This window comes from Gopherus evgoodei, chromosome 5 (genome assembly GCF_007399415.2).
Source record: "Gopherus evgoodei ecotype Sinaloan lineage chromosome 5, rGopEvg1_v1.p, whole genome shotgun sequence".
Classification (NCBI taxonomy): Eukaryota; Metazoa; Chordata; order Testudines; family Testudinidae; genus Gopherus; species Gopherus evgoodei.
In genome coordinates, this window is record NC_044326.1 from 83,295,586 (window position 1) to 83,309,230 (window position 13,645).

At 43.4% G+C, this 13,645-nt stretch overlaps 1 protein-coding gene across 5 annotated transcripts in view; it reads right to left on the reverse strand.

Annotated features, from left to right (window-relative positions):
• Positions 1-13,645, reverse strand: part of TMEM131L (transmembrane 131 like) — a 120,499-nt gene that overhangs the window by 57,745 nt on the left and 49,109 nt on the right. For all 5 annotated transcript variants that reach the window (XR_004000513.1, XM_030563482.1, XM_030563480.1 and 2 more), the window contains exons 4-5: positions 2,806-2,874; positions 1,144-1,267 (exon numbers count right to left, since the gene is read on the reverse strand). Coding sequence is in view for 4 of the 5 variants with exons in the window: in XM_030563482.1 (XP_030419342.1) it covers positions 1,144-1,267; positions 2,806-2,874 (193 nt within the window). In the remaining variant the exon portion in view is untranslated. The remainder of the gene's footprint in view (positions 1-1,143; positions 1,268-2,805; positions 2,875-13,645) is intronic.

Genomic DNA, 13,645 nt, shown 5'->3' on the forward strand with positions numbered 1-13,645 from the left:
TAAAGAGACAACATAAAAGCCTGCTGCTCAATACAGCTAATTGCAGCTCCTTCCCTTTGACATCATCTGTCATCAGACCTTTCTATATATGAATCCAGATGCATGAACCCCACAAATGCAGGGCCTCATCCTGCCAGGTACTGAGCACACTCAACTCCCAATAAAGACAAAAACTGAGAGCACTCAGCAATGTGCAATGTTGAGCCTAGAAGTTTTAGGATATCAAATGGTCAGGAGGACACTTAACAGAAAGCTCGAAAAGCTTGTCCACCTACACAATACCAATGTCCAAAAACTTTTCAGCCCAACAATCGGTTCTCTGTAGTTCAGTACAGACTGTGAAGTGAACCAATGCATGAGCTATATGATGCTTAATGAACTGAGTCACAGTTAAGGTTGGGCATACAGTTTGGCAACCAAATCTGAGCCTAACTCATAAAAACAAAATCAAGTTTATGTCTGGAAAATCCTAACTCTTCCTCATTTATGTGAATCAAGTTCAAGATTGTTTGCTGAACCATTCATTCAGCCCTAGTCAAAATGTGATTGGATATAAGCAAATGGGAAAAAAAAATACCAGCACACCAAAAGAGGGTGAAATCTGGGCTTTGTCAACTTGAGCACCGCAGTGTACTTTTTACATACTTCAGATGTTCTTAAGTTTCACAAAGAGAGTTTTAGTTAAACAATTGTCCTGAAGTTTGTTATTTTTATAACTGCAATCCAAAATCTTTTAAAAAATCATTGTATTGTAAATCTGTTTTATAAGGAACATGCAGGACTATACTCAAGAGATTGAGAATCCAAGGCTATAAACAGCTTCAGGCCTTTGAACTACTGAACTCCACAGAAGCACTATGGTACATACAGTAGAGTGGGATTTAACAAAGCATCTTAACAATAACGAATTCTTTCCTTTCTGAGCCATCTTAAAATGAGCCTCTCTTATTGTAGGAGTTTGGATTTTTTCTCCTTATATATCCAAGTATAAGTGAAACAAAAACCCAAGCTAACAAATACAGAGAAAGAATGAGTTGGGGGTAGCATGGAAAAAGAACACAGAACAAAAACTTTAGGCCAAAATAAACATGAAGCATTGGCACACTGCCACTGCATAGTTTCCAAGAGTACATCAACACTCACCCTGCTATGAACAGGAGACACGTGAAAATGTCTAGTAGCTGTAAACACTGAATTCACTACAACTTCTCTATCCCTACTAGGGTTGTAAGCATACAGCATTTTAGATCTGGGCAGTCCCAGTAACCTAAGGGGAAAAAAACCAAAGTATTACTGATTTTATAAACACTGGTAATTTGCAAGAAAAATCAACACATTTTGGTGCTATTAAAACATTTTGATATGTAACAATGTATCAGCTTAACATATTTTAAGCTTACACAACCCACAGTTTGACCCTTTAAAATATGAAGAAAAATAAATGACATTGAAACATATTGGTTACACACAGCAAAAACCACATATGGTCATTAACAGTTGGAGAGAGAGAGAAAGGGGGGGGAGGGTTAGGTTGTTTTTTGTTGTTGTTTTTTTACTTGATGGGTACAGATTTTTGAGGAAACTAATAAATTATGTTTAAGAGAAGTAAAAGCCTTGCTTGGTCAGTTGACAAAATGATTCTTTTAGACCATATATTTTTGGAAATAAGTTTGAAAGCTGTTTCTGATGCAGACATTCTCTGCTTCTTCTGGAACCTTCCTTTAGCTCACAAGGGGATTGTGCTTTTTGATAACTGATGGGATAAAGCTGCCAATCATTCTTTAAAAGCTTTCCTCTAGCCAAAACTTAAGCAGCAAAGAAACCCTTACAGATTCTAGCAATGTATTTGATTTTTCAGAGAGCTGATTTCTTTTAAGTATTATTCTTGTCCTATAACAATCTCACTCCTAGATCTACTAAGCCTTAGCAGATCTGGGAGTGGGCTTGTTATAGGACAAGAATAACTTACAATAACTAATAATAAGGCAACTTATCTCATTAAGAGGCATGAAATGGTAAGAACGCATTTGGTACAGCTACAGGAATCACTTACAAATACTGTTTACTCAGTGTTCACTGGTTTCCTGTCTACAGTCACACATTCTCTTTTTAACATCACCTGATTCTCCTCCTGAACCCTGAAGCTACATTTTTACCTGATCCCCAATGATCTATGTTCCTCAAACCCAGCAAATTTACTGTAGTCACAGTGATGAGTCATATGTCTCATGATTTGGGAGCAATGACAAGAGTATCTACGCACTTTGTCTATACCACTTTTTTTTCTGAAAGAATTCCCTTTGTTAACACTAGCCTGGCTACCCCAGTGGGAGAGGAACAGTCAGCATGCTAGTGTACAAAGATGTCAGTGTTTTCACTACAACTTGCTCTGAGCCACACTGCTAGGTATCTGGAAGAAAGAGGGCTGCTAGGAGCCTGGACCCCGTGTGACGATGGCCTCAACAGGTCATTGTGCCTGGGGATCTTTCTAGGGAGATCACTATGATGATTTCCTTCCTTCGAGTCCTCTATTGTAGGATCTCCCGTAGAAAGGAATGATCTGGGCTAATGCTCTTTCATTCCAAACTTGCCTTAATTTGGTAGCCCGCCCATTAATTATTAATTAAAAGAACAATAATCTAAGAAAGCAGCAGAGTGTCCTGTGGCACCTTATAGACTAACAGATGTTTTGGAGCATGAGCTTTCGTGGGTGAATACCCACTTCGTCAGATGCATCTTTGCTGCTTTTACGGATCCAGACTAACATGGCTACCCCTCTGATACTTAATAATCTAAGATACTCACTGCGTTCCAAAATGCAGAATCGAAGGATGAAAATGTAAGGCCTTTCCATTAGGTATCTTTGCTGAGAAGCTGAAAAAGAAAAAAAAATGATGAATATTTTGTTGACGTGCTATTTTGAAACTGAGGCAGACTTCTACCTGAAATGCGCAACATGACATTTGTCTTGTTATTGTGCTAACACTGAAGTGCTCTCCTAACTTTACATCTCAAGCACACTGTTCCATGGTTTTTCATACATTCCTCTGTAGAGCTACACTAGTCATACTTCTATAAGATTTCTATGGTGTGGAATATACTGGCAATCACTACGAGTGAAATTATGACTCAGGCTCAAACATTTCTTATGTGCAGAAAAGAATTTGGATGAAATCACCACAAGGACTGTGACATCATGCTTACATTATTCACAATTATTTCCAATAGCAAATCCTAGGTTTACAGATACTGCTTTAGCATCTCTTCTCCAAAGGTGTACTGAAGAAATAGTGGAGTAACATATGTTTCAGTTGCCCATTTACTTTTCTCTGCACTATGCAAGTTTACAAAAAAATTCCCACCAGTTATCACATATCTTCAGCTGCAGGTTACAGACCTAGTGTAGACAAAGATTCCAGGCCTGGACCCATTATCATCACTGTTTAAACTTTTCAACAAGATTAAAATGGTAGTGAAAACAGGTATGGATCCCAGAGCCTTGTCTACAATAGGTATGCACACAGCGTTAAGTATGTTTTAGAAAAGTTCTTTACTGTTGATGCGGCCTTTGACTATATGTACACTCATGTAGAGTACAGATATTGCACCCCTACACTCCCATAAGCATGGTCTACATAGCAATGTAGATGGGGCTGCTTAGGCCAATAAAAACCTTTGGGTACGTACCCTACATAGCTCTATACATGCGACTCTCATGTCTACACCACTATTTTTAACAGTGTAATACCCCATTGTGGGTAACTTTCCAAGCCACAGTGAAAGGCGCTGGCAGTGGGGAAAAGCTCTGGCAGGGGGCAGCCAGCCAGGAAGGTTCCAGCAGCTCACTGTGTTGGGAATGGTAGGTGCATTCACACACTACAGTGTAGTCACAGCCTGCTTTTCACTGCAGTGTGTAGCTACACATACCCTAATGCCTAGAAAAGACCTGTGTGTCACAGCCAGTGACCAGGTTCAGCCATACAGGGCAAAAGGCAGATACTTTGCAGAGGGTGCAGCTAGAGAAAGAGTAGCATCAGTCTGAAGATAACAAATACCTGAAATGGTCCTCAGAATTATGTGATTTTAATTGTTGCAGTTTTGAAATAGGTTGGGAGTAAAAATGGAAATTTGCAAATAGTATCCTCCTCAGAATCAGTATTTATTAGTTGTATCACGTAGCACATAAAGTGATAGCGGACTTACTGTGTTACAAGCTGTACAAATAAACAGAAAGACACTCTGTGCCATAAAGCACTATCAGATTTCAAACAAGGTTCACCACGTGAGTAACAAACAGTAGTAGGGAAGGAGGTGGAAGGATGGAGTTACTGATAACAATATGACATTGTTACATAGGTTTGCTAGGTCCACATCTTCATGGTTCAAGAAGTTTAATATAAATAAATACGAGCTATCCTTGACTGCTATTCAGTCTAACCATCATTAACAGCCTTGAGAAAGAGGAGAGTGACCTTTTTAATTAGCTCAGGAAATGGACTTTATGGCGCATGGTAGGACAGTTCATTGTTCACCTATTTCAAAATGCATTCTTGTAATGTTATTCTTGAATAATTTGATATATATATTTATTTATTTCATATTCAAAATTGAAATACATAATAAGGAATCAATATTGATAGGAAAGAGAATCAACAACATTGTTACAAGAACTCAACTTCAACTCAGTTAAACCCAAAACTACCACCATTTTTCTTGGCTCCTATATATATAATTTTTTATTTTTTATTTATTTTTTTTTAAGGAAGACTAGAAAATGGTACCCACATTAGGGGGACTTAATGATTTTCTTCTTGGGAATTCTGGGACCCTGACCACTTTTCCCACAATCCCCTCTGTGGGATGAGTTCCCAAAAGCTAGTGCAACTGCAAATGTGTTCAAGAATGGACACAGGACAAAGCCGCAACTGAAAAGATATGATTTGTGCAAACATATTACACCACTGGTTCTTTCAGTTGTTCTATACTACCATTTCATTTAACAATTATTCACTTATCAAGAGCAGGCAAGACCCAAGAGTACAACTAGAAAAAAAGAGACTGGAGGAGCAGGGAGAAGAGGATCCACCGCTTTTTCTGATTCTGTTTTTTAATGGGAAAAAAAGCACCATGACAAACCTCTGATGCAAATCAATCAATTTATATCCTGAGGACTACCTGCAAAGAAAAGGGATATGAAAATGTTTAATTCTCCACCATTTCTGGGCATTTTAAGAAAAATCTTCTGGAAGCCAGCAGAGCACTTATTTCTATTTTTGAGATGAAATACAATTTGGAAAGGCCACATCACCAGTGCCAATACTGCTCCTGGCTGCTCCAGCTGCACTTCTGTCCACACAAAGAACCCAACTATGGATGCCTATACCTAGGTACTGGTGTGGATTTGCAGAGAGGTGTCTACCTGCAGAATCTCTCAGGAAGCACATGGGAGAGCTACAAGAGGAAGTAACTAGGCAGAGACGTATCCAGGCACATGAGGAATTCATTGAAAATATGCGTATAGAAATCTCCAAAGCCGAGGAAACAATCCAGCCAGAGAAGACTTTAGTAGCACCACCAGGGAAAGAGAAAATGGCTCCTTCACAGGGAGGGCGCTTGCTGCCTGTTACTTCTGGCAGCTGACAGTGCTCAATGCCTGCTCCCAACCCACCAGCCGCACAGATTTATAAAAGAGTATGCTGCCCAGACAAAGAGGGATGAGGAATCTCTCCTAAACATGAAGGAGGAGAAACCATGTACTGCTGATGCAATGAGGATCGTGGCCCCACTTTTAAGAGAAAACAAAGTGTGGTGGTGGTGGTCGGTGACTTCCTTCTAAGGGGGACGCAGGCATCCTTCTGCCAGACTAACCTGGCGTCCTGGGAAGCGTGCTGCCTGCCGGGGCCCATATCCAAGACATTATGGAAGGCTTGCCAAGGATCATCTGGCCCTCTGACTACTCCCCCATGCTGCTCATCCATGTGGGCACTAATGATACTGCATGGTATGACCCTGAGCAGATCAGAAGCGACTACTGGGCACAGGATGTGAGAGTGAAGGAGTTGGAGGCACTGGTGGTGTTCTGATCCAGCCTTCCAATCAAGGATGGGGCCCAGGCAGAGAGAAACAGAACCTGGAGGTGAACCACAGCTATGCAGATGGTCTCGCCAGGTGCGCTTCTGCTTTTTAAAAATGGGATGCTGTTCTCAAAAGGTCTGTTGAGCAGAGATCGGGTCCAGCTATTGAAGGAGTAGAGTATCTTCAGATGCAGACTGAGGAGGGCTTTACACCAGGTTCGATGGGGGAAGAAGATAAAAGCCCATGGGTAAGTCCAGAACATGGAGACCAGGGTGAAGGATCAGAACCTGGGGGGAACACAGGCAATCATAGCAAGGACAAAGGAGGGAATATAGAGGAGAAATCTATGAACATCTTAGTCCAGTGGTTTTCAACCTTTTTTCTTTTGCAGACCGCTAACAAATTTCACATGGAGATATGGCCCCTTTTGGAAATTTAACTTGTGGTCCATGGACCCCTATCACAGAAATCTTAGACTGAAAACTGACTGAATAGAATTCAACTATCAATGTTGCACATGTTTGGCATGGCATTTGATGCAGCGTGAGAAAGAACATTAAACTGGGCTTCTATGGTAACACTACTGGGTTTTGACCTGTAACGTAGGAGTATTCACATACTTTTGATTGATCAGAAAAACTGAATGCCTTTTCTGGGATCTGAAACTTTATTTTCATAGTCACCTTTCGCAGACTCCTTAGACATAATCAGCAGGGTTTGTGGGCCACAGGTTGAAAATCAGTCTTAAGATATCTGTATGCTAATGCAAAACATATGAGGAATAAACAGGAAGAACTAGAAATACTAGTGAGTAATCACAATTATGACCAGTGGTGAGCTGGAGACGGTTCGTGCGAGCCGGTTGTTAAATTCTGAAGCAGTTTTAGAACCCACTTCCCTGCGAGGGGGCGCTGAGGCTTTGATGGTCTCTGGCTGGGAAGTGATGTAATTCTTCCTCTGGCCGTCAGGGGCGCTGCAGGAGCCATGTGGGCTGCTGCCTGGCCCTGGGCATAGGTCCTGCTGCTGCTCCTCCAGCCCCAGGCTGCTTCCTGGTGGGTCCCCGGCTGCTCTGCTGGGCCTGGGCTGAATCCTGCTGCTCCAAGCCGCTCTCCCCGTGAGTACCTGCCACTCTGCCCACAGTCATCCCTCGTCTCCAGCCAGTCCCACATCCCCTGCCCGTACAGCTAGATTCTGCTGCACCCCCCGCGGCCCTGCCCGAAGCCAGCCAGCCCCACACCCCCGTCTCCAGCCAGCGCCTACCTCCAGTCAGCCCCTGCCCTGCCTCCAGCCAGCCCCACACCCCCTGCCTCCAGCTAGCCCTGCCCCACGTGCCTGACTGCAGCCAGCCCCACGTACACTGTGCCCTACAATTCCCAGGGCAGTAACCCTGAACACCTGCTTCAATGAAGCGGGCAGGGAGTGGCGAGGACCCACACATGTGAAACAGAGCTGACACAGCTACTTCTGCTTGTTGGGGATGGATTACATCGACATGAGATCTCTCTCTCTGTCGGTTTAGAGCAGCTACACTAGACAGCTCACAGCAGCACATCTGCATTAGCCTAACCTAGTGAACATCAGCGTAAATAGGGTAGGTTGTGAGGCTAAAACAAGAGAAGAACAAGTTAAGAATTATGGAGACAAGTTAAATGTCTTCAAGTGGACAGGGCCTGACAAAATACGTCCTAGAATACTTAAGTAACTGGCTGAAGAGATCTCTGAGCCATTAGCGATTATCTCTGAGAACTTGTGGAGGACAGGAGAGATCCCAGCGGACTGGAAAAAGGCAAATATAGTACCTGTATATATAAAAAGGGGGAATATAGACAACCTGGGGAATTACATACCCCTCTGTCATAAACAGATAGTTAAGGGTTAATGTCTCTTTTACCCGTAAAGGGTTAACAAACAGGGAACCAAACACCTGACCAGGGGACCAATCAGGAGACAAGATACTTTCAAATCTCGGTGGAGGGAAGCCTTTGTTTGTGTTTTTTGGGTTTGGCTTTGTTCTCTCTGGGCTCTGAGAGTGACCACATGTACCTACAGGCTCTCTAATCTTCTAGTCCAATTTTGTAAGTAGAAAGGTAGAAAGGCGGTATAGTCTTATTATTTGTTTTCCTTTACTTGCAAATGTGTATTTGGCTGGAAGTATTTTAAATTGTATTTCTACTGGAGGAGGCTTTTTCTCCAGTTTCTATAAGCTGACAGACCCTGTAATATTCCATCTTGAATTTACAGTGATTTTCTTTTATTAAAAGTTTTGCTTTTAAGACCTGTCTGATTTTTCCCCTTGTTGAGGCTCAAGGGAATTGAGTCTGTACTTAACAGGGAAGGAGAAGGGAGGGGGAGAGAAAGGGGGGAACCCACCTGATTTCTCTGTGTTGTGATTCAAGGAGTTTGAATCACGGTGATCTCTTAGTGTACCCAGGGCGGGAAAGATCTGGGGGGAAGAAAGGAGAAGAGGGAGTCCCTTTGTTTAGATTCACGGAGCTTGAATCTGTATATCTCTCCAGGAGCCCAGGGAGGGAACACCTGGAGAGGAGGACGGGGAAGGGAAATGGTTTATTCCCCTTCGTTGTGAGACTCCAGGAATTTGGGTCTTGGGAGTCCCCAGGGAAGGTTTTGGGGGAGACCAGAGTTTATCAGGCACTCTACTCTAAGTCCTGATTGGTGGTAGCACTACAGGAGCTAAGATGGTAATTAAGCTTAGGGGAATTCATGCTCGTACCCATATTTTGGACGCTACGGTTCAGAATTGGGAATTATACTATGACACCCTCAGCTTAACTTTGGTACTCGGAAAGATAATAGAGCAAATATGCAATCAATCAATTTGCAAGCACCTAGAAGATAAGAAGTGATAAACAACAGTGAACATGGATTTGTGAAGAACAAATCATGGCAAACCAACCTAATATCCTTCTTTGACATGGTCACAAGCTTTGTGTCTAGGAGGGAAGCAGCAAATATGTTATATCTCAACTTTAGTAAGAGTATGTCTACACTACCCACCAGACTGGCAGGCAATGATCGATCTAGATGCGATAAATCAACCCCCGAGCGCTCTCCCATTGACTCCTGTACTCCACCGTCACAAGAGGCACAGGCAGAGTCAACAGGGGAGTGGCAGCAGTCGACTCACTGTGAAGACACCATGATAAGTCAATCTAAGTACGTCAACTTCAGCTACGTTGCATAACTTAGATCGATCTCCCTCCTGCCCCAGAGTAGACCAGGGCTAAGACTTTTTATACTGTCTCATATGACCTTCTCATAAGCAAATCAGGGAAATGTTGCCTAGATAAACCTATTATAAAGTGAGTGCAGAACTGGTTGGAAAAACATACTTAGAGATTAGTTATCAATGGTTCATAATCAAGCTGAAAGGACATATCAAGCGGGGTTCCACAGGGATCTGCCCTGGGTCCGGTTTTATTCAATATCTTTATAAATTATTTGGATAATGGCACAGAGAATACACATATAATTTGTGGATAATACCAAGCTGGGGGGGTTGCAAACGCTTGGGAGGACAGGATCAGAATTCAAAATGATCTTGACAAACTGGAGAAATGGTCTGAAATAAAACAGGATGAAATTCAATAAAGACAAATGCAAAATCTAGGGAGGTGGTGGAATCTCCATCCTTAGAGGCTTTTAAGGCCTGGCTTGACAAAGCCCTGGCTGGGATGATTTAGTTGGTGTTGTCCTACTTTGAGCAGCAGATTGGACTAGGTGACCTCTTGAAGTCTCTTCCAACCCCTAGGATTCTATACTCCATTTAGGAAGGAACAATCAGTTGCACACATACGAAATGGGAAATGACTGCCTAGGAATACGAGTCAACAATGTAATACTATTGAAAAAAAAGCAAACATTCTGGGATGTGTTAGCAGGAGAATTGTAAGCAACATACAAGACCTCAATTGGAGTACTGTGTCCAATTCTGGGTACCACACTTTCAGAAAGATGTGGACAAATTGGAGAATTCTAGAGGAGAGCAAAAAAATATATATGAATAAAGGTCTAGAAAATAGGACTACAATGAAAAGATTGAAAAAATTGGGTTTGTTTAGTATAGAGACGAGAAGACTGAGGGGAAACATGACAACAGTCTTCAAGTACATAAAAGGTATAAAGAAGAGGGTGATATATCTCTCTCCTTATCCACTGAGGACAGGACAAGAAGCAATGGGCTTAAATTGCAGCAAGGGAAATTTAGGTTAGACATTAGGAAAAACTTCCAAACTGCAAGGGTAGTTAAGAACTAGACCAGTGGTTCTCAAACTGTGGGTTAGGACCCCAAAGTGTGTCAAGACCCTGCTCTAATGGGGTTGCCAGGGTTGGCATTAGACTTGCTGGAGCCCGAGGCTGAAGCCGAAGCCCAAGGGCTTCAGCCTTAGACAGTGGTTCTCAGGTTACAGGTCACCCGCCTGGGACTGAAGCCTGGTCCCCACTCCAGGGGTCATGTAGTAATTTTTGTTGTCAGAAAGTTGTTGTGGTGCAATGAAGTTTGAGAACCCCTAAATTAGACCAAATTACCTAGGGAGGGTGTGGAAACTCCATCATTGGAGGATTTAAAGAACAAACTAGACAAAACACTTGTCAGGACTGGTCTATATACAAGGGTTCTCAGGGTAAATTTTTTTGGTGGTGGCTGCTCTCACACTATTTCCTAATATATTTAGTTAGCTTTAGGAAAAACAAATCACTGTAATTTATTTATTGCTAGCTAGTAAGTCCATTGTGAAATGTGATATTAAACGTACAAGTATCACTTTTCACAGCAGACTTACTCAGCCCCGGCAAGCCTGGAGACAATTTAACCCCTGAATGGGGGACTAATCAAGGCAGTGGGGGGGGCTAGAGCCTAAAGCTGCACAGCTGGAGCCCGAGAATGAAGCCTGCCACTCCACCACCCCAAGGCTGAACCCCACCGCCCCTAGGAAGGCGGAAAATTCACTAGGTGACTACTTCTCCAGCATTGTGCCCCAGGTGTCTCCAGAGGGAGACAGGGCCCAACCCCCGCTGGCAGGCCCAGCAACTAACATCAAGGCAGGGCATCCAGGAGCAACATGGAGGGGGAGTGGCTGCTACTTTGCCTCCCGCACGCCTCTCAGCCCAGGAGACTTGGCCGCAAGAAAAGTCTCTGGTAGCCACATTTGAGAAATGCTGGTCTATAATAATTAGTTCAGCCTAAGTGCCGGGGACTGGACTAGATGGCCTACTGAGATCCCTTCCAGTCCTATAGTTCTATTATTCCAATAAGTTTCAAGTCCAGCAGCTTTTGAAATATGACACTGAAAACCCATAACATACATTTAAAACAAGAAAAAAAAACTGTCTCTGAAATAGATTCATATCAAATTATGCCAAAACCTCTTCTGGCCATAGATCACATGCCCCAAAAAGTGCACAAGGCCTTCCCCCAAAAAGTTAGGGGTTGGCAGAGAGACACAAATATCAGCTGAATAATGGAAACTCTGAAACAAGAAATAGGGTTATAAATCCCACTTAACAATAAAAACAAATTAGGTTTCCAGCTACTTTAAGATCTCCAATTCCTTTGTAAAATTGGTGAATATCATTGCATTAAGTAATTGTCTGAATGAAAGGAAGCCCTACATTCAACCTGATGGCATTTCTCTGTCTTTCTGTAATACAATAGCTTTTGCACACAGCATCTAATCAGTTCCAATATTTCAAGGAATGTTCTAGGCATCGGTGGGCAGAAGACATTTGATGAAAATGGGGGATGCCCACAGCCCCTGGCATGGAAGTGATGAATGTGGGACAACGGTACAGGGAATGGAGACCTACAGAGCCTCAGCATGTGGCAGATGGAGTATGGAGATGGGTTATGGGGAGGCACACAGAGCCCCTGGCGTGGTGGGAAAAGAGAGGACCCTCATATGAAAGGGGAAAGAAAAAGGAGAAAAACTTGAAAATGTGAATTCTAAAGGCTCAAAACCAAGAAGGCAAATAAAAAGAATCCACAATGTGTTATTTTAAACATCCATAGGTACTGGAACTAGGGTTGCTGGAATGAAGTAGTTTCCATCGTATATGGGGTTTACAGTTTGGTTCAATGACTCTCAGCACCCCCACTATACAAACAGTTCCAACACCACCTTAACATCTCATGATTTAGGAGGGTTGATTCCATGACTTTTGAATGCTTGGGGTTGTCAATGCTGTGTCACAAACTCACTACTATGCTTTGCATTAGACTGTAATGTCTTTGGAACAAGGGCTCTTAGGCCTGGCTACACTTACAAATTAGATCAACCAACCTATGTCACTCAAGGCTGTGAAAAACTTCACACCCTTAGTGCTTTGGTTAAGTTAACCTAACCCACAACGTAGACGGAGCTAGGTCAATGGAAAAATTCTTCTGGCAACCTAGCTACTGCTTCTCAGAGAGGTGGATTAACTACATCCACAGGAAAAAAAACCTCTGCTGATATAGGAAGTGTCTACGCTACAGTGCTACGGAGGCACACCTACTGTAGCAGCTGTAGTGTAGACATATCCTTACTTTGGGCATGGCTACACTGGAGAGTTGTAGCGCTGGTGATGGGGTTACAGAGCTGCAACTCACTCTGTGTCCACACTTGCAAAGCACGGCCAGCGCTGCAACTCCCTGGTTGCAGCACTGGCTGTACACCCGGTTTGCTTGGGATGTAGCGATTCCAGCGCTGGTGAAACAGCGCTGGTCATCAACTGTAGCCACCAATAGCGCTGTTATTGGCCTCCAGGGTATTAGGAGGAATCCCAGAATTCCTGTCCACAACAAACCGGAATGGCTGAACTCCCATCTCCCCGTAGCTACTTAGCTAAAAAACAAACACAGCTGCTCTTTGCTCCAGCGAGCGAGCGGAGGCAGGGGAATTGCTTTGGAATGTTCACAGCTGTTTGCTTGAGGAGAGAGGGGAGGGGTAGTGTTGAGCAGCTGCTTATATGGTCTAAAGACTATTTAGGAGTGCATAATTTGCATTTAGCGAATAAGAGACAGGTGGGGGAAAGGTCAAAATGATTGAAGGTAGGCACTGTGTATCTTCCAGTCCTTAGAACTTGCAAGGCAGGGAGCTGAGAACAGTGTCAGCTCCAAAAATCCATGCTCTCTGTCTCCCCCATGCTCCCTGTCACACTCCACACCACCCCCCCTTTTGAAAAGCACGTTGCAGCCACTTGAACGCTGGGATAGCTGCCCACAATGCACCACTCCCAACAGCGCTGCAAATGTGGCCACACTGCAGCGCTGGTAGCTGTTAGTGTGGCCACACTGTAGCGCTTTCCCTACACAGCTGTACGAACACAGCTGTAACTCCCAGTGCTGCACATCTCCAAGTGTAGCCATACCCTTTGTGTTTGCATAGTGCCTGGCACAATGAGGCTCCAATCTCAGCTGGGTCCTATAGCAACAGCTCCTGGAGCAGAGGCCAAAGCTGTGTTATCCATGATAAACCTGCAAGAGGTGGCAACCATGTAGGAGTGAATTCCTCAAACAGTTAAGTTCATGCACAGCTTTGCAGTACCATTGATACAAGCACTTTGCAGGACTGGT